The sequence below is a fragment of the Cyprinodon tularosa genome, unplaced genomic scaffold, assembly GCF_016077235.1.
Source record: "Cyprinodon tularosa strain WSP-4 unplaced genomic scaffold, ASM1607723v1 ctg310, whole genome shotgun sequence".
Lineage (NCBI taxonomy): Eukaryota > Metazoa > Chordata > Actinopteri > Cyprinodontiformes > Cyprinodontidae > Cyprinodon > Cyprinodon tularosa.
Window position 1 is genome coordinate 551,525 of NW_024039020.1, and position 22,679 is coordinate 574,203.

The 22,679-nt window shown below is 36.7% G+C and overlaps 1 protein-coding gene across 1 annotated transcript in view; it reads right to left on the reverse strand.

The window, feature by feature from the left end:
• The window catches only part of grin3ba (glutamate receptor, ionotropic, N-methyl-D-aspartate 3Ba), a 170,588-nt gene extending 159,504 nt beyond the window's left edge, over positions 1-11,084 (reverse strand). Inside the window, exon 1 of the mRNA XM_038292327.1 lies at positions 10,282-11,084. Coding sequence (XP_038148255.1) covers positions 10,282-10,821 — 540 coding nt within the window. The 5' untranslated portion in view covers positions 10,822-11,084. The remainder of the gene's footprint in view (positions 1-10,281) is intronic.
• Positions 11,085-22,679: the final 11,595 nt, after the last annotated feature.

Below are 22,679 nucleotides of genomic sequence, written 5' to 3' on the forward strand. Positions count from 1 at the left end.
AACATACGGAAATGATCCAGGGTTTCCGCGGATCATTTAAAATAATTACAATCCATTATTTGTGGGGGGATTTTTTCATTAATTTCATAATTTTTTATGGAATTTCGGTGTAACAATCAACATGTATCGAATCGAACCGAAAACCGTGACCAGAAACCGTGAATCGAACCGAACCGTGGATTTTGTGAACCGTTCCACCCCTAATATATATATATATATATAAAAGTTTTCTCACCCCTCATGGGGTGGTATGTGTCATCCTCAAGCTCGGGTCCTGGAAGTTTGAGGGTTCTGCGCAGTATCTTAGCTGTTCCTAGGACTGCGCTCTTCTGGACAGAGACCTCTGATGTTTTACCTGGAATCTGCTGTAGCCACTCTACCAGTTTGGGGGTCACAGCCCCCAGTGCTCCAATTACCACTGGCACCACTGCTGCTCTTGCTTTCCACATCTTTTTTTAGCTCCTCTTTCAGCCCTTGGTATTTCTCAAGCTTCTTGTGTTCTTTCTTGTTGATGTTGCTGTCGCTTGGGATTGCCACATCTATCACTACTGCCTTCTTCTGCTGTTTGTCGATCAAAACGATGTCTGGTTGGTTAGCCATATATATATATATATATATATATGTATATATACATATATGGGTGTGTGTGTGTGTGTGTGTGTAAAAAAGCACGGTGTGCATGTGTATTCCGGCGTCTTGGATAAATACAACACAGAAGCACTTTTCACTGAAGCTGTATGTCATTAAAGATGTGCCTCTACTAGGTTTTAGTTCTGAAATGTTTGAGCCTGTGCATTTCTCAGTTGGATTTAGCATTTTAACATCCATGCTACTGTATTGTTGATCTGGATAGAGGTGTCCATACATTTTGGCACAAGGAAATTTAAGTTGACAGTAGCTGCAGGCTACAAAAATCCCATCTTTCCAAGAATCAAAGATGCACTAGCAAATTTATTTAGACTAAAGGACAGTAAATTGAAAGAATTACCAATTTTTTCAGAATTATATCACTTAAAATAACCCTTCTACATTAAAATGTTTCACTTATTTGTTGCTATTTACAAAGAAAAACATTTAAGTTTTTGGCTATAAAATTACTTAATGTAGAATGTTAGTCATTTGAATGTTTCTGCAACTATGTGGACTAGGGCTTAAACAATTAATCGGATTATTTGTGATTAATTTTTTTATTAAAATACTCATCAACTAATTTAGTAATAGATTATTCATTAACTAGAATATAGAGACTCTAAAACATGGCCTCAGCTAACAGAGCGACCCACTTAGAGCAGCAATTATACCAAGATTGTAAAAAAAAACTTTTTTTAGATTAAAAAAAAAACTTTTCTCCATCAATATGCTCTTTCCAGAACTCAAGTTGAAAAGTTTGTTTCACATGGTTTAATGTCATAAAAAATCTTCTACAAGGAACCTTTTGGCTATCTGATTAATCGAAAAAATAATCAACAGATTAATCGATTTGCAAAAAAAATCATTTGTTGCAGCCCTAATGTGAACACTAGCTTCTGAAACTTCAAGAAAATGATCATCTTTTGTAGTTGAAATATTCACATGTGGGACCTTAAATGGACAGAAATGGGATGAGTGATCTAGAAATAGGGAAAAAAAAAACAATTGTTATTTATAATGGATTGGAAAAGGTAGCATTTTCTGAAGCAGCAGAAATACCTTAATCTTCCAAGAAAGAACAGTATATTTCTGGAGCTAAGTGATTAAATTTTACAGGCTTTTAGCATGCAAACAACCAAGCATTGCAATACAGCTGCGTTTCCATCAGCGTTAAGAAGCTCCTGTCATTCTTTATTCCCTGGTATTCAAATTAGGCCCTGGAATTGAGAACAGTAAATTTCACTCCATGAAAAAAAATCAGGGTGCATTTCAGCAGCGTGACAAGCAGCTCGGGGAGCAAAGGGAGTTAAAGGAAGAGGGCTTTCACAGTGAAGACACAAATAATGAACTTGCGCCATGCCATCGCTCTCACCTAATCACATTTGGGAATCGGCAGAAACCATTTCCTTCAGTTGGAACAGCTAACACATTTCCGAAATAGAAATCATGATCCACAAAATAATTTGTGTGATTTTATCAGCAAATCCGGGAGTGTCTGGTGAGGTTGGACTTCATTAATAATTCATGAATGTGAATTTCAATCACATTTGTTGCCTCTCTGTTTATTAGGGTTCACTTAAAAATGTTAATTATACTATAAATACCAATGGAAAATAACTATAGACAAAATTCAGCCCTTTATCTAATTATTTGTCATTTATATTTACTATTTCAGATTCATAAAGTAAAGCTTAGACTCAACCAGTCATTTATACAAATGCATATAATGGACATAATGGGAATTTAAAGGGCATCTCATTTTTTTAACACCCCCATCTATTCTTTCTCCTTCTTCCTCTCCTCCCCATTCATGTCAGCTATAGATGGACAAAGGAAATTACAGTCAGGGTCACACTGTGGTTCTAATTAGCCTAAGTAGGTAGGGAGGAATAATGCATCTCCTTGCAGAGATGCATTGCATAGTCCCAAAGCTATTTCTGATGAAGCAGGGAGAAACAAGACAATGCAGACAGACAACCAAGGCCACTCTGTCTCTCATTATGTCCCTTTGTCTTGTTTTTCATTTGGTCAGTGTGGCTAAGAAGGATTTTGCCACACAGGAACACTATGATAATGATAAACATAACGTCAGGTGGTGAAATAAAACAATGCCTAAAGAATGTCAACACTTCAGTGGCTAATCTCAGGCATTGTTAAGTGTGATCTAAGGTACAGATGTGTTGTTTGCAGGACTAAATCCATGGTGGGGTCGTTGAAAGGCTTTAAACTTCGCAGAGCCATGACTTTTTTCAATGCTAGTATTAAGATCAGAGCAGAAAGAAATAGTCCAAGTCTTTCTAGTATCTAAAGTAGTCTTTGAATATATTCAGTGTATTTTATTGGCATCTGATCTTTGCCTTGGTTAAAACAACATTATATAAAATGGTGATAACTAAAATTGTACATTTCTATACATCAGCAACAGGTTACACGACATTATATATATGATTGTAAATGTAAACAAAAAAATTTTGATTCACTTTTTATCTAAAGAATGTTTATTATAAAGTAATTTCAGGCTAATATTATTTGTCATGTTGGCTTGTCAAAACACAGACTAGTGCCATGTAAGAGGAATAAATAGTTTCTGCAGGATTGAACTAAAAGCTACATTTATTTGTGTGCAACTCCCCTCAATACATTGCACATACAGAGAAACAATCCATCCATTCATTTTCCACCACGCTTATCGTTGTGAGGGGTGCTGGTGCCTATCTGCAGCTGTCTTTGGGCGAGAGGTCCACCCTGGACAGGTCGCCAGTCTATCGCAGGGCAACACAGAGACAAACCGGACAAAAAACCATTCACACACACACCTAAGGAGAATTTAGAGAAGCCAACTAACCTAACAGTCATGTTTTTTGGATTGTGGGAGGAAGCTGGAGTACCAGGAGAGAACCCACGCATGCTCAGGGAGAACATGCTAACTCCATACAGAAAGTCCCGGAACAGAACCCATAACCTTCTTGCTACAAGGCAGCAGTGCTACACACTGCTACACTGTGCAGCCTATTAATTTTCAATATAAGTGTTTGTTTTTTTGAGTGTTCATTTGTGAAATATATTTCTCATGTTCTAAACAGCTGGGATTTAAAGAAATTCAAAGTATTATTTACAGAAAAAAGTCAGATATGCAGAACTGGTAGAGACATAACTCTGTAGAACAGCAGCAGGTAATTTATAGCATGCTGTAAAGAAAATGTAAGAGTATGATTTTATTAAATAATCTTTTAAAATTTGTGATCAAATAATAATAATAATAATAATTATACAAAAACTAAGAATCAACCTCTAACTGAAAACATATTCGTTTAAGATCTGTTTTTGAAAATTTACTTTTTAACAACATATTCAGCGAGCACTGATTTTGTTTCCTTGTTTTTTTTCCTCTTTGTCATACAAAGCTTCCTAATTGTTACAAACCCGGGGGGGATAGATTTGGTTTCATAAACAAACACAAAAACACCTCCTCATTTGGATCAATTGGTGACAGATCCAGCACATTCTGGCAGAACCATTTGTTATGCCTCTGTTTTCTCCGGCCCTCCAACCCCCTCTCTGGGGAGCAGTCCTCTCTACCGATGCTACAATGTAAATTGCATTTCTAATTAAAATCATACCTCCTGCTTCACTGTGAAACCAGTGTGCTGTTCCCTGTTTGTACAGGCTAACAATATGCCTCCCTATTGACCTAACCCACTTATCACTGCCCTTTATATGTTTGTGTGTCTGAGGTTCTTTCCTACCTCCTTGCTTTCTCTGATTACGCTGCACATTTCTCCCTTGCTACAGAGGTGCACTGACCATCCCACTGCAGTCTGTATTGTTTAAATTCTCAAAACAATGACTTTTTTTTATTTAAGCCAAATTATGTGGATTTTCATCTTGTGAATTTTTCCACGTTAATCAAATTTCCAGAAGTTTTTTGGAATTAAAGTCATAAGGCCAACTTCTGTGTGAAAGGATTCAACAATCTTCAGATGGAGTTCATCACAAGTTCAAAAACACTTCAGCTTTTCCATTTGTGTTGCTGTTTTGTTGCTGTGTAATCCTTAAAAAATATCTACCATCTCAAAAAAAGAGCTTCCAAATAGACATAACTGATGACATCACATAAAGCATACGGTAACAGGCCAGAGGTCTTTTGAACGTCCTTCTATATAACTTGTTATTGCAAAGTCCTTCTTCAGAGGTTATCTGTGTTGTGTACATCTGCAACAAAAAGTATGAGATCTTTTGGTGTATACTGCAATTTTTTGCAACAATGAACTCATGAGTGAGGTGTGTTAAAGGGACCGGGGATTGGAATGGCTAGAATTTATTCTGGCAGATCTCCAGCAATCATTTTTAAGTAAGTAGATATAAAAATCATACTGTTTGATCGATCCATTTAATTAGATTATTTTTTCCAAGTCCCCACTGTTTTTTTCCTGCAAAGCTGCTGCATTACCTGCTACATCTGCCAAAAATGATTGCTATGCAGACAGACGGACTTATGATATAAGTCCAATCCTACAAATTGTCCCTACAGTGAATGCACCTATGGTACAGCCTATTATGGATGGGGAATTATCTGGTGGTTGATCCTGTTTGTGGAGGTTGCTGTTATGGGAATAAGAATTTATCTTAATAACAATAAACTCGAAAGCCACAATACTTCAAGTGCAACCCATTCCAACTCTGCTTGCCAATAATATATGTTGGCAATTAAAATGACTTATTTTGTCTTTTAATTGCTTAAGATTTTAGTAAAAGAGATGTGAAAGCTCAAGAGGACTGTGAAAAAAATTGTGAAAAGTAAACCAAAAAGGGAGAAAAATGGTTTGTACTACAGCTAAAATTTTGATCACAATATTTGGTTATATTATTGTAATATTGTAGAAATACTATGTTGTCTTTATTATAGCTAGAATGATTTTATTTGTAAGTATTTCATATGATTACTTTTGCTGTTATCACACCAAATACCATAGAAATAACAAAAAATATTTGTGACTCAATTTCTATCCCACATTAAGTAGATAACCAGGAAAAAAATATTTGTAAAACAAATTTCAGCAGTAAGGCACTTCAAAGTGTTTTGTATAATCAAAACACAAAATCATAAAAATCATTAACCAGCAACACACAATCAGGAAGATGGTCAATGTGTACTAACATAATTTTTCCAGAGCAGCTCTTTATCGGCTGTGTTAGCTGGCTACTACTCAAATAACTTTAGCCTTCATATGAAGGAGTTCGTTTTGCAGTTCTCTTAGAGTTTGTTCCAGATTAAAAGTGCAAAAAAACTGAAAGCTGCTTTTCAATGTTTCCCTGTGATTCTAGGGATAAAACACAGACTTAAACATTTCATGTACTGTTGTGCTGAACTGTTCAGTGATTTATAAACTAATAGAAGTATTTTAAGGTCTGTTATCTGAGCTACAGGTAGCCATTGTAAGGAGTTTAAAACTAGGGTGATGTGTTCTAATTTTCTAGTCTTAGTGAGGACACGAGTAGCAGCATTTTGGATTAGCTGCAGCTGTCTGATTAAGATACTGTTAGTTGCAGAAATCAATACGACTGAAGACAAATTCATGGATGAGTTTCTCTAGATTATTTTTGTGATATTAGTTAATTAATTCTGGAAATGTTCTCTAGATGGTACAAAGCAAAAATAATAACAGTTTTTTTTGTGTCTCTGAATGTTCAGGCCTGAGTCAATTACTACATTTTTACACCAGACTACAGGTTTCTAAATGTATCACCTCAAGCTGTATGCTGACTCTGGATCGTTCCTTATTATGTGGAAAATTTTTCCAAACATCTGTTCGGTGCTTGGATATGCTCCTGCCCCACCACCCCCCAAACCCGGTTACAACATGATATACTGTTGTAAGCCTCATTTATGTAAAGTATAAGTTGAATTTAATATTCTAAGTTTAGGATATATTTCTGTTCTTATTTGTTTGTTTATTAGTAAACTTTGAGTTAGACATATGTTGCCAATAATCTAGGCTTCCTTAGTGTGGGCAGGAAGTTCATGTTGTCATGGAAACACATATGTAAAAAAATAAAGTAGAACGGCGGAGCTACACCATTGTTTTACCGTTGGCGTTGCAAACAAGCCGTCATAACGCATTAAAACAAGTCTCCTGTACGTCATTTTGAAATGCAAGAACAAAAGAAGGTAAAACGGAAAATTACGATTCTACAACAGTTGTGTGTCATCTGGATAGTTAGAAATAATCGTATTATTTTTTAATAATATAAGATAATGGGAGCTTGTTAACATCAAAATGAATAGGACTGAAACTTGAGGCATTCCACACATGACTATATCATTTCCAAAGAACCACAATAGTTGTATGGCTTCCTGTGGGTCCCTTAGAAATCCATACAACTGTAACTAATCCACTAAAAACCAGAGGGAAGAAGAAATACCAAATATTGCATGATTCAGTAGTCAGATAAAGATAATTGTTTCACGTCAACTAAAGACTGAGTCCAAACTTTATAAGATAGCACTTTACTTGAGCCAAAAGCAAGTCACATTTTTTTTCAATCAAAACACAATCTGTAGTAAAGATTTGAAGATTATAAACAGATTTGTTCCACTTAAGCTTCTAAAGATCATTGTTTTTCTTGTCACTGTTTGCTTCATCTTTGTCAGCTGCATCTATAATTGAGGGTGCGACATTTAAGCTAGTACATCACACTTTAATGCAACCCAAATGTGGCTCAAATACTTCAGGTTCTATCTTTAAACTAAGCAAAGGCCTACTGGTATTAGGCTTTAGCAAAGGTTTAATAGCTTTTACTTCAGCACTGCAAAATATTTCAAGTTCGAACTCTGATGTTAACAAAATATTTTTGTTGCTAAATGAATAATAGCTCGAGATGTCCTACCCATCACAATTGCAATTTTGCTCAACATTTTTTTTCTCAGGTTTTCACTAAGGGAAAATCTCATACTAGCCCTTGTCAAAGTCATCTAAAGTTGCTTTTCTGCCATGACTTTTACTGATAAAAGTAAAAAGCTCCATTCAACATCTGTAATTTCAAACTACCTTAATAATTAAAAACAAGACTTACAGATTTCCTCTGTATTTAGTTTTTTTGGGTCAAATGCTGAAGTTAAAATCCACATTTTGTTACTCAGCTATGTTCTTGGATTTTAGTTTGGATTTAGTTCATAGAAGCAGTACATCAATGGGTGGTGTTTTTCGAGTTTAACTACAACATTCTTAAAACAACCACCATTTTCATATGATTTTAAACACATACAATATAGTCATTCAAATAAGATGAACAAATGGAAATGATGAAACTTTAAGCTTCAGATGTGAACTGAAGAACTCAGAAATTTGATGAGAGGCAAAAAGACTTCTATTAACCAAAAATCAGACAAGAAACAAGGATCAATTTTAAGCATCATACTTGAAATACAAAAATAGCTGAAAATATTTAAAAGTGGAGCCATCAGAGCACAGTGGAATGTTATTTTTTTCTCTTGCTGGCCTGGTTGGCACAAGTCTATTCTTTTAGCCTCCCACAGCTAAAAAAGAAAGAAAAAAAAGCAACACTGTTCTGATATCTTCTTTCTCCTCCTTCTCATGCTTGCTTATCTTTTTGCATTTTCAAGCTATTCGTCAAGTAGTTTGGCCTCTTACTTATGTTTGCTCTATGGACATTAAATAACCCTTACAATGTTGAGAACAATGCATGGCTCAGAGAAGCCTTCCAACTAGGGCTACGGCTAACTATTAATTTACAAATTGATTAATATGTTGATTATTTTTTCGATTTATCAATTAATATACAGAAAGACAAAGGTTCCTTAAAGAAGATTTTTTACGAAACTAAACCAGGTTAAACCAAAACTTTACCTCCTGAGGAGTTCTACATAGAGGATATTGACAGACGAAAACAATTCTTTATCTGAAATGCAAAATGTTTATATTTTTTTTTACAATTTCAATATAATAACTGCTCTAAGTGGATTTTTCTGTCAGCTAAAGACATATTTTAGTCTCTATACTCCAATTAAAGATTAATCAATAAATAAATTAGTTGACGATTACTTCAATAATCAATTAATCAGGATTAATCTGATTAATTGTTTCAGCCCTACTTCCACCGCAAAACTGCAGGCCATTGCCTCCTTCCATCGCCTCTAGGTTGAGTTTTCATGTTAGGTTGACCTTTTTGTATCTTTGTCTAAAATGAAGAACTTTGCAAGTTAGATGTTCCCTTCCATGCAAACACACTTTTAGAACTTAGAGCTTGCTTCTGTGCAAAAGTACATACACTAAAATATATGTGCAAAAGAGATGCAGCTGGCTGTTTGGCTGGATTCAGGCGGATATCGCTGGAAACACTAGGAGGCAAGCGGTCCAGACTGCTCTAATGAATACTAACATAACAGTTCCCCCAGTCTCAAGTCCCTCTTCCTGCATTTCCCTGCACTTAGCTTCCTGTCTCTTTCCATCAATTCTTACATGCTTTTATTTTTTTCTTACAAAAACATCCCCACAGCATGTTGCTAGCTGTTTTACCATGCATTGCAGTGTTTTTAGCCACACATATTGTTTTCCATCTATCATAAACAGGTTTAATTTTGGTTCCATCTGACCATAGAAACTTCTTCCACGTTTGTTGTGTCAGCAACCAAAGGTGGGTTCTGTCTTTTCTTTCAGATCCTGCCACCTGTGTGTGAGGGTTTTTTCATACTTTATCTGTGCATACATGTGTGACAGAAGTATTTGGGTGCTCGCTTGGATTGAAATGGAAATCACTGGAAACATTCCCTGTCAAGCAGCTCTTGCTGCTGATAGGTGCACGGAAACAACACATGCTTTTTTTATTACCAAACTACATTTTAGTAAAACAGAGAAACAAAGCAACACATGCAGATAAACAACGTACAAATATCTGATTGAACAAAACAGCATGAGCTGCAGGAGCAACACCTCCTCAAAACAGCTATCTATCACCTTTGCAAATGGTTGAATCCTGGTGTTTAAAACCCATCTTCGAACCATCCTCAGACATCCATCAACAACTGTTTTGGTTCACATCATATTTGTGTTAAAAAAAAGAATAAGGTTAAGACAGAAAAGACATATGTTTAATTTGCATTTAAAAACCTGCCATTTAAAACTGTGCACTATCAGATAAACATCTTGTGGGCCTTGAGGTCCCCCATGCTGCTAAATCAAAGTAAAATCTGAACATCAGACTTTTCTAGAACAGCGATTTTAATGGTGGAGATTGGAGTCTGAGACTGCTAACTACTTCTGCAATTAACCGTGCAGCATTTTGATTGTTTTTTTAGTTCCATGACAATTGTTTTAATCATTCTTTAGATTAGCAGCAGGGATAATTAACTTCATTATCCCCGTTACAATTGCTTTGCCTTAAACTATTTAATTGCTCCTTGGTAGTCTGAATATATGACTAGTTTTTCAGATGCTTAGACAACAAAATCCCCACCATCAGCTATAGGATCAGGCAGATTGTTTTCTGTCAACCCAGTTTTAAGTCACAAGTGTAATAATAATAATAATACTTAAAAAATACATTAAGACAAGGGTTGCTGCTTATTTAGAAGCACATTCAACAAAATTACCATGTGATATATTTAAAGGATGCTGCTGGATATAATCGTACCTTAGTGACAAGTGGTTCTGTGTCCTCCAGGATGGAAACGAAGGGGATCTCCAGGAAAGAGGATAGGAACTCCACCTGGATCAGCTCCTCCCTGGAGCGTGGAAAAGCGAGCACGGCTGTCACACCTCTGATCACCAGGTCCTGACAGGCGCTGTGGGACAGCGACTCTGGGTCCCATCCCGACGGGGACCGCGCAACCATTTCCAGGGTCAGGTTGTAGGGCAACAGAGGGGCCGGCTGGGAGGACACGGTGGTGGAGTCCGTCCCGCCGCTCTGGTGCCTGATGCTCGCCAGGGCGCGGTTGAGCGCGTTCTGTATCCGCGCCGGCTGCCGGGTTGGCAGGAGCGCACCGATGCGCACGGTGTGTCCGATCCGTGCCAGTATGTGGCAGGGCGCAGGGTGAGGGAAGCAGGTTTCGGCAGACGAGAAGGGGGTCAACAGAAGGAGAAGCAGCAGCAGAAGCACTCTGACAGAGATGAAAAGGAGACGGGTTCTCCCCGGGGCGAGGCAGCGGCTCCAGAGTCCAGAAAGAGACACCATGCTGTAGATCCGACACACAACTGAGGAGGACAGGGCTCTGCTCGGCGGGAGAGGGCATAGCTCCCTCTTTCTCCCAGCTCCACCGCTTTTTTTCGTGCTTGATTTTCTTCCCTGTCCTGTTTCTTCTTGTTTCTTTCTTTTTTCCCTCTAATCGTTTTTCTTTCACATTTCTCTCCGCACCGTTTCAAAGTTTGTATGCCGACAGAGAAAGGCGCGCCGGTGTTGGAGAGGACAGATGAGCGCACTCAGTTTACAGCGGTCGCACTGCTTCTGTCAGTCTCTGCTAGAGGAAGGCACACCAGCTGTGAAGTTTGTGTGCCTTAGTGTGTGTGTGTGTTTGTGGGTCCACGTGCGTGCCCGCCAATAATCTAACCTCTCACGGAGCTTCAATCCTTGTGAATTTTAATGAGATTACGTTGAATAACATTCTGCGTATTTAGTTTCTCACTCCGACTTGAATACAGGCAGGATGCTATACGGTATTTGTTGGTAGACTGATGGAACATATTATTATATGAAATGTAAAATGTGAAATAATTAACCACCTTAATTTTATTAAAAGGCTTATATGCACAGGCCACATTTTTTCTGCTGGTGAAGATGTGTAAATGCTTTTAAAAAGCAGGATATCACACAAAAATGTAACAATCTTTTATATCAATATAGTTACTTAGGTAAAAATAAATAATGGTTTTACCACTAAAAATATTTACAAATCAAACTTAACATCTTCAAAAAGGGCAGGACTTTAAAACACTTGGTTCACCATCATTCAAGGACAGCATAACTGTAACATAGTTGTTCTTAATAATTAGCTACATCTAAAACAAATTTTAAATGTCTCCAATTTGAAAAGGCAGACTGGGTGACCTGAGTGGAATTTTTTTACTTTAAAACACCACATTCTATATATATTTGTGTGTGCATGTGTCACAATGAGTTAACAGAAGATTTGATTTCAGAAACCGCTTGAAAACCATGATAAACTGCAAAGTTGGAAACAGACCAAGGCTCAGACTAAAATATGCATGATAATGCTTTTAATGATAAAATTTAATTACGAGCAAGAGGAAACAATCCAGAGACCTGATGATGCTGGTTCATTGTGAACCCACAGAGAACTTTGCTGGATGTCACAATAGAGAATTCAAGAAAAGTCCTACTGGTGTGCCGTGGAGATCCGGAGAGTAGTACCCACAGAAAAACTTTAGAAACTTAAATCCTTGTAGAAGCTCCAAGAACTATGACCTGTGCAGGTGTTCTTGTCGGAGAACCCAAGAACTATAACCCAAAGTAGTTCTACGTGGTCACCCATATGGGAGACCTCAGATACTGAAGTATGAAACATGTTTACTTGAACACCTTCATTTTGAAGCAGAAGTTTGAGGCGAGAATCGAACCTATATGAAAGGAACAAAGTCTGATTCAGCTGCTGAACCAGCTAAACAAGCTAGATTCCTCTCTAAAATACTATTCAGAGCCATGGAGCAGGCTGGGGGTGTGCAACCTCCTTGCAGGAGTTAGTTAACCTTCACATGGGACCAGCAAAGGGCGTTAGATTTAGAGGCCGTCGGCAGGATGGATGTTTTTTTCTGCAGTCCCTGCAGAGACAGCATTCAACTTTGGTAGAGAAGAGCTGTAATGCTGTGGGTCAAATGTTGGTGGCGGGAGGACCAAATTCTTGCTGTATCTCTCCCAACAGCACAGGAAGAGGCAGAATTTCTGTATTCTCATATACGTTTTTCATCTTCCAGCTGCTTGGGAATCCAGGACAGAACTTTGGCAGAACTTATGTCTGATTGGTCCTTTTTGTGACTGGTTCCTACAGTCATACACTGTCAGAGATGGACAAAGGCACATACCACAAAATGGATGCAGCATGAAAGGATTCTAATAACATAAACTTAGTGGATACAATTAACTCAGGGGCAGGAGAGCATTGACAGAGGAGCAAGTAAAACACAGAAAACAGAAGCTTAAATGTCACTGGGTAAGACTTAAAAACAGAACAGGTGCTGCTCATAAAAAAAACTGCATAACACATTCTTGTTTTAGTTTTGTTTGCTTTAGATTTGTTGTTATCAAGCAAACTAGTTTTTGAAAATGTCTGTTTGTACTTCTCTTTTGAAAGCTTATTGTTTGAAGAACCTCTTAATGTGCAAGGACAGAAAATCCATTTGGGCTGCTTGTGCCTTTTCTCTCTACACCAAAGTTATGTTTATTTGTCTTTTTATTACAATTAATTAGTACTCCAAATTACCAATAAAAGGCAGCCATGGAACCACAAGTAGTATTTGCACCACTTTTTTGAGAAACACGGCATGGATATTTATAAAGAGTGTTCAAAGAAGGGCTAAAAACATGCTCCCTGTACAACTGCAAGCTTGTAAATTGTTATAGGAAAAGCCTGAGTGCTGTCTTATTAGTTATGGGGGTGTAAGTAACATGAGTTGTAACACCACTACTCAGATTGAAGATTTACTTTTTCCCCTGGTTGGTTCAGTGTTAAATGATGTAACTGCAATAGAATATTAATTTATTCCAAAATAATGTTTGCCTCCATCTGCATCTACATTTTTAAACTTAGTGATTTCCTAAACAACCTTTCAGCACAACCTTAATCCACCATTATGGGTTCACTAGCTGTACTTTAAGAAGAAAAACATGATTAAATTGTAAGCTTCATGCTTTAATAAAGGAGCTCAATATGTTTTCCTTGGTAATGGGCCACTTTCAAGCATCTTTAGGGCTTACACCAAGGTGTTCCTGCCAGTCTGTGAACACATAATAGTTAGCTGAAATCTCAGTTTTGCCCCAAGATTTATTTCCACTTCCTTACTGCCGTCCAACTAGAACATTACCTCTTGTGTAATCACGACTTTTCAGCACCATGGACAGCACTGGTGCCATAAAAGAGATCTACTGCGCATGGTAATTTAGCTTAAAGCAAGGGACAGCACTAAGTTCTTCTTCCCTTCATTCAGCAGTCATTTCTTCCTCCCCATTTATGATTTATGATACTTTAAATGTACCTTTTTTTCTTTGAGATTTCCTCACTCACTTTCACTGAGTTTGGCATGCACTGCAGGGCCACTTTCAGGATGATTGCTGACATAAAAAAGGTTCTTTGGTCAATCTGATAAAGGGATTCCTGTCTTTTGCCCCCCACAAACACACACACACTCACTCATATTCATGGGATCAACATTTCATTTCACAGCCCACTGCATGCCTTGAGTGAAAGCTGTTCTAAAGTTGATATGTCTAAAAAAGTAAAAAGAAAAAAAGTTGTCCCTTTTTCATGCATTAAAAGCCATGGGTAACAGATAAAAAACAAAACTTCAGGCATTATTACATTGCAGACACCCCAACATTCATTTCCTCTGGTACTGAAACTGGGTAGACACTTCCAATAAACAGTAAAAAAGCCACTATTTACAATTGTACTGGTCCTTGAATAAAAAAAATAAAAAAAAAAATCACAATTTTCAACCTCAAAGGTATCTTATCCCCACATGCTATCCAGAAAAAAAAACTTTCTTCAGAACTCAGCTGTTTACTAAACAACATGATGTTGTTATTATATCCCATCATGATTAAATCTGAGAATACCTCAGTATACCTTAGAATGATATTATTCTATAGAATTATAAAAGAAAGGTCAAGAAATATAAGAAAACAATATCCTATGCTTTGGAGATCTCATTAGACACAATAATGGAGTTTCACTGAAATTGACAGGTTGAAAAATGCTTTTAAAGGATAATTACCCCCACCACCTCCACCCCAACACTGTAATTTAAAGGAGATGCAAAGAACCCAGTTTCAGGTGAAATATTTTTATAAAGTATAAATATAGAGGGTTTTTTTTTAAGCAGTGTCATTAAAATAACGAATTAGTGGCATAGCTAAAAAGCACACTTGTTAGGCTTTAATTGTAAAAAAAAAAAAAAAAAAAAAAAGGAGGCAATGTCCTCTAAAATCTACGATGGACTGGCGACCTGTCGACCCCACTTGGGATAAGAGTGTAAGAAAATGGTAGGATGGATGGATGTCCTCTAAAATTATCCACTACTTTTTTGTTGTTTAATAATAAATCCCCACAAAAAAATTTGAATAAAATTTGTCGTTTTCACAAGAAAAAATGTGCAAATGGTAAACAGCATTTGCAAGTTACCTGTGTTAGAAATAAAATATTCAAATACGAATAATAAAAAATGTGTGCTTATTGTGGTTGTAGAACAACACTGTACAAGGGTATTTCATCAAATTTATTTCAGAAAAAAGGCATTTCCCTTATAAACACACCTCATTACTTAAAACAGTCAAAAAAAGTTCATCTGGTTTAATCCATGATCATTTCATAGAGCTCACTTCAAGTTAGCTTTTCTGATATTTGTACTGTTTGTTTAACAAGTACCAAGGCTTTGTTCAAAATTATTAGTTATCTGGTTTCTTGTGTTCATCTCAGTTTGCTCTTTCAGTTTTCAAAATCTTCAGTTTTACAATTAGTCTCCTTAACCCCCATTTCCTTTTTTTTTTTGTCTACAGTACGTGTCATATCTCGTTTAACATCCCCAGATTGCCTCCTTTCTGCTCAGAGGTAAATATTGCCATCTGTTTGTGGTTGCCCCGTTTATACATACTGTAATCCTATCTTTCTCAGTTCTCTTTGTTATTGTGTCTGTTCATCCAGGCTGTCGCATTCTCATGCTCCCCTCCTATTTATTTCCTTTCATTTGTTCCCTAGATTTATGCTTGGATTACCTGTCACTTTGATTTTATGTTCAACAGCCTTTGCACCTGCAGCATATTTTGTCCTTTGTAAACTTTCTTTAGCTTTTTTGTTTTCTTTAATCATATTTTGTCTGTCCTGCTCCTGGGTCATCCCAGACCCATGTGTAAAAATCAAGGTTAAATATCTACCCTGGGCTAAGAACTATATATATATATTTTTTTTTAATTTCAAATAGGAAATTAAAAAAATGTATGTGTAAAATTCAAGGTTAAATATCTACCCTGGGCTAAGAACTATATATATTTTTTTATTGCAAATAGGATATACAGGAAGCCCTTTTAAATAAGGAACATGCTCTCTGTTCTGATAAGCGATTGATTAAGACTTTGTCCATATTCTCTCAGGCAAACTTCTGAGTACATGTTTCCCCTTCTAAACCGATGAAAGTTCAACTTTCGTTTAGTTTCTTTTTGATATTGAAGTCTATAAATTTTCATATAATCACAACTATGAGCCTTCAGTAAGTCCTAATGGCCGTTCGGCAATCTTACAATCGGTGAACTTGCTTAGATGGTCAAACTACATTTTGAAAACAGTTGATTATGATTATTTATTACCCATTAAGTTTGCCACGAGGAGATCTTGTTTCCTGACTCTTGATGAAAAACAACATATACCATCATAACAATGACAAGAGTTTGATTTTGTTTCCTTCAAAGTGCGTATTCTTCTTTTGTAATACAAACTTGGTGAAGTAAAAAATGTATCAGGTCATTTTCCCATTTGTCAATTTGAATAAAATTCAGAAACAAATGTACTGGCTAAGATTTTTGCACTGAGACACTAACTATGGTGTTATATATTAACTAAATATGTTATTCAATCAATGAACTTTCAGAATGCCATACGTAGTTCTGTGAACGAACATCCAAATTGCTGTGTTAGGATAAGAAATGAAAGTGTGAAAAACGTCAAACCATGGCAGAAAAGTTTACTCTGCACACATATGCAATACATTTATCACAACCTCTAAAAATGTTAACAAAACATTCAACTCCATGTCAAAACTATTTCAGTTAAAAACTTCTGACTACACTAGTAAAACTCAACTAAATGTAGCTACTATGTACACAAAATTCTGTTTCCAAACCAATTTATTTTCTTGCAGAGTTCAGAGTGAGCTAAAATTAGCTTTTAAACAAATTTTAAGTAATTGGAATGTGTTCAAACCAGTTCACATTGCAATTCCATAGGACTTTACAACAAACATCCTCACCATCATTTATAAAAAGCAAAGAGGCAATTTATTAATGATTAACAAAAACCTTATTAATGTATGATAATGCTTTAGAAGCTGCATTAACTATAAACCATTTGTAAATGGTAAATAGATCATATTGCCCTTCCATGTTAGTTTATCCCTAACCCTAACATCAGTGGGTTTCATGCCTAACCCTAATCTGACTGATTTATATTGACCTGCCATTTTAGTTTAGCCCTAAACCTAACATCAGTGGACTTACTGTCATGATAGGCTTAAGAGGCTGAACCCACATGCAGAACACCACAGGATGCTGAGTAAAAGTTTAACAGAGTTTATTGAAAAACACACAGAGTAATTAAGAACTGGTTCTGGTACAGGTCCGGGACTGGAATCACTGACATCTGCAGAGATGGATAGTTTGATTAGCCAGGCAGCGAGATGGCTTGTCGAGTGTGTTCATTCTGAATGTACCTAGATGAGGTTCTGGCAGATCCTTTGAGAGAGGGGGGGAACCGGTTGGGTCCAGAGACTGAAAATTCAGCAGGGAGCTCAGCGGCAGCAGCGTCTAGCTTCTGACTCGTGAGTTTCAGACCTTGACTTGGTTTCCTAGCTCTTCCTTGAGAGCTGTTGGGGAAATCCAGACTGATGTCTTCGGGTTTGGCTTCCTTGGGCAGGCAGGGTTCCAGACAAAGCTCATCCAGAGCTTCAGACTTCGATCAGGTTTCCTATGAGGCAGAGAAGACAGAGGCAGGTTAGAATCTAGTTTCTCTCTAGAGTCTACTAGGATTCTATAAATTAACAGAGGCTCAGGTTTCGCTAACCAAACTTGGTCAACACTTCGGCGTCGAAGGAAGGTCTGACTGCTGCTTACGTAGGAAGGTCTCCTGATGGGCTGATGAGCTTCAGGTGTGCTGGAGGCTCCAGCCCAGGAGACCCACAGCGCTCTCTGCTGGAGACAGATGGTAGATCTCCAGATCCCAACAGTAACCCCAGTCCCTAACAGAAAACAGAAAACAGAAGAGGATCCTCGGCACCCTCTGGTGGGCAAAGACTCAGGATCCTAACCCAACCTAGCCGTTATTTTTAATTTAACTTGCCCTATCATGTTGGACTTACTCATATCTTAATATTGGCAGGGTTAAAACCTCAATAAATTATCTATTTGCCTTTTATAAATAGTTTAGATGCAGTTTACAGATGGGTCAAACATGAGTAAACTATCTACAAATTATAAGTAAATGATCTCTTTACCATTTACAAATGATGATTTTAATTTTTATTGTAAAGTAACCCAATATCCCTTTATTTGATTAATAATTAGCATTGTGAGTTTGCTTCCAAAGTAATAATAAGTGGTTGGGATTTTCTTTTTAGCTTCTTTAGCTAGATTTATTAATTAAAATAATATATCATACAGACAGCAGACTTATGTAAAGAACTCTTCTTCACATATCAGGAAAAACATAAAAAATGTTAGTTATATTAAACTTTGTTTTAGCTTCATAAACGATAGCTCTATGTAATGATCTGCCCTGATAGCTGATCTAATTACTCACTTCACGCACCTGCCATAACCTCCCCGCTCAGTAATTATCATTAATCTTATCCAACTGCTCCTTTGGCCTAATGATGTCAAGCGGAAGGTTCAGGTCTCTCCGTTGCATTTAAACCAAGGTCCAGGGGAAGAGAGAGAAGAAGGGTTTTCTCTGTGGATTTAGAGATGCCACAAATTGAGGATGTGATATCAGAACGATGTACTGTGTCAAAACACATCCATAAATTGATGGTCTGATATGGGATTTGGCGTTCTAAACCGGGATGTTGTAATTGTGATCTGTGACAGGTATGAGAGTGGTCACTTTATTTATCCGTACCCAAAGCAGCTAAAAGAGAGGACCCACTTGTAAGGAAGGGACCAGTGGGCAGTTTAAGAACAGATCCTTCCTTACTCTTTCCAACTGAATCAACCATTTCCCTCTTTTGGTTTTATCGATTAAGGTTGTGAACAAAGCCTTATGGATAACAATTTAGTTAAACAATTACTTATTTCTTTTGTACACCTACCAGAACCATTTCATATCATTGCTGTAGATTGAAGAATCAAAGGTTCCAGTAGATTGGTGCGTGTAACCACATACGGAACCAGTAAGACTTCAGGTTAAGACAAGCATATTGAAGAAATATTCATCATCCCAATATCCCTTTTTTTAAGGCTTTCTCTCTCCTGCCTCACTGCTCATATGACAGTGGTATTGAGTTGTTTCAAGGAATTCCTCTCAACTCAAGTAGGTTGTATAACCTTTCCAAGTTGAAAAAGGATGGATCACTTAGACCTTGGATTGATTACTGGGGCCTTAACCAAATTACTGTGAAAAATATATATCCAGTTCTTCACATTTCTTCACCATGTTGGATCTCTAAAAAGGATACCACATGGTCAGAATCAGAGAGTGACTGCATTCAAGATCCCCCTCCAACCACCATTGTAAAGCACCTGGCCTTCCTGTAACAGAGAGGATTTTTTTCTTTTGGGCCTACTCATGTTTATGCATGGGTACACTTCTCAATCAAGATGACTACATTGCATATAATCAAATTTAATTTCAATTCACTTTATTTATATAAGGCTAATTCAGAACACATTTCATCTCAAGGAACTTTACAATTAAACCAGATCATACAGTCAAACCGATTCAAAGTTTTCTAAGGAAAACCAATTGATTTCATAGCCCGATTGACTCGAAGGCAATCCCTCACACTAAGCATGCTTGTACAAACAGTGGAGAGGATAAACTCCCTTTTAAAAGGAAGAAACCTCCAGCAGAACCAGACTCACTGTGAGCGGCCATCTTCTGAGACTGATTGGGATTCAAGGAGACAGAAGCAGAGATATAAAAGACCACTGTCAACCAGCTCCACAGGTGTCCCCGTCCTGCCAGGAAAACTAGCTCCGAGCCAGGTCCCATGCTAATATAAGGAGGTTAATAAGGTTGTTAATAACACATTAAAATTCTTTGGTTCTCCATGTGATTCTGCGTGTGGGTCAAAAAACTACAAACCAACATAACAGTGCTTCCAGTCCTGTAACTTTTGCTGATTGAACCTAATCTCCACCTTAAACCATGCCATTGCACATTCATCACGTCCTATTTCTATCTCAAGAGATAAGATACCTGTTTCATAACACCCACTCAAACCTTTGTGAGATAAATTTTCCTAGCTGTTGAAGATTTTTATATTAATTAATGAGATCATCATAAAATAGTTAAACGACTTGTGTCGATTGATTTGTTTTTTTTTTGCTTCAGATGCCTGTGTGGCCCGTTTGAAAAATGATAGAATATAATCCCAGGGAAATCCAAAATAACTCTAAGAAACCTCCTACTGGTAGATAATAGTTATTATACTCACATAACCAAATTTCCCTACAGTAGATTATGAATTCATTATGGAAAATTACTTTCAGTCATTAACTGTCAAAGTGACTGTAAATCTTCCCTAGGGTGAGTACAAATTGGCTCGTTTTTCTTACAAAACCTCCTTTGGCAGTTTCTTTTTTCTGCCAAAAAACGTTTGGTTCAAAACAGACCACGATTGCAAAAGCAGGGAATGGCAAAGCAATAGCTTACCCTGTATAATATGTTGATTCCTTTGCTCCAAATACATCAGTCAACTGTATCACCATATAGGATCAGTGCTCTGCACTACCCGTACCCTATTCTCCTCTGTAGTCCAAATAATGCAGCCAACTACATTAGAATAGAATTCAACTTTATTGTCATTACTCTGTTAGAACAACAGAGCAATGAACTGAACTCTCTGCATTTAACCTATCCTCTTGGGAGCAGTGGGCTGCCACCGTGCTGCACCCATGGAGCAGTCTGAGTTTAAGGGGATTGCTCAGGGACCCAGAGTGGCAGTCCGTGGGAGTGAATGGGACTTGAACTCAGAAACTCAGAGGCCCAAGCAGAATGCTTTAACCACTAGGCCACCACTCATTTTCTAACCTTGCTTAAATTTCTAATGACTAGCTCAGTTTGCCTTGGGTTCTGCTAAACCTCTATATGTTTCAACCCCAGGCTACCTACCCAAATCACTGGACTCACCTAACTCTCTCTTCATGGAAAACAGACTTACTTTGAGTGCCCACTTGCTTCCTGAACAATCTCTTTAAGTAGGGGGACTTTTTCATTCTACACTGACATTGCTTCTTCCATATAATCAGTTACTGTAAAAAGTGAGACACATTATATTACCTAACAAATTGAATCTTTCTTACATCAAATACTGTACTTCAGAATTTCCAACCTAGAAACCTTAACCTTTAAGAAAACCTATGTTCAATCCTAGTTCTAGCCATTTCCCACTCATTCAGGAAAGAAATACAAATCCCCACTATTTGAATTTTCAACTGTCCTTCAAAGTAGTAATTTCAACTTATTACTAGAGGGAATTAGTTACAAATCTTTTTAAAATAGCAAAAAAGTTTTCCCTCAATGGAGACAGTTGATGCATGACAGTTAAAAAATACAATATAAATGGTTCCCCATATCAAGCCAATACAAGTACAAAACAAAACAAAACTAATCATGTAAAAAAATTCAAACAAGAAAATGACCCGCACCACTTAATACATTTGCTGGATTTGGTTGTTTGTTTTATTTATTTATTTATTTATTTATTTATTTATTTATTTATTTATTTTTGTTATACTGCAGAGATCTGGTGGTGCAGTTTTCTATTTTTGGTGCTTTCTTTGCAATGCTTTGCTTGCATAATAGAAGCATGTCTGTGGAGATGTGATTGTTCCAAATTCAAAGAGGTTGCTAATTATTTAAACAAGCTGAACCTTTATACATCACCTTCCCATTTTTTTTAAACCATCTGAACGTAAAAAAAAAAAAAAGTCTTGTTAGACATTTACTGAAGTTTGCCAAAACTGAACACTACACTTGGAAATAAACCTTTGGTTTTATTGAGCCAGTGCAATAAGAAAAAACAATATTTTTTAAGCAGGACACACCAGAAAAGTGAAAAAAAAGATGAAAAAAAAAAGCAATTACATAGAAGATTTTTTTCCTACTGATAAACTGTTATTACAGTCCATTATTTTGAAACTAAGCTTTTAACTTGACAGATGTACTGAATAATTTACAGAGACATTCAAAGTTTATTATTTGTCCCTCGGTGATGCTTTAGCTCAGAACAAGTTTTTCTCCACTCATTATAAAGGATCCAAACAAACAGTTTTGTGAACTAACACAGTAATGCCTGAAATAAACAGCATGTTTCCATATCAAATTACCCAAATGTTAAACACTTTTATTTGTTACATATGGTGTGAAACCCATTGTTCTTTTAATAAAAAAATACACATTTGATAAAGTTTGTGGTTACACACAGAGCTGGAGTGTGCAAGTCTTTATCATGTCATGCCTTCTCATGACCTCTTTTAGCCAGTGTGTACTAAAGCTAAAGTTGCAGTAAAGCTTATGTCACATTAGAATATTATATATATATATATATATATATATATATATATATATATATATATATATATATATAGGTTAGGTTTTCTTATGTTTCAATTCTGTTTCAATCCCTTTTTATATAAGTATCTTATTTAATTCATTATACAACATGTACAATAGGAATAAAAAAGTAACATAATATTAGAAAATGCATGCTATGAAAAAAAAAATATATCCATCTTTACTGTAATCCTAGCATCCTGTATGCAGATCAAATTTGTACATTTAGTACCAGAAATGTACCAACACAAAGTAATGAATATCAAGAATTCATGTCTTGTACTTGATGAATTAGTTATTTTTACAGTGTGGAATAATTTTGCAT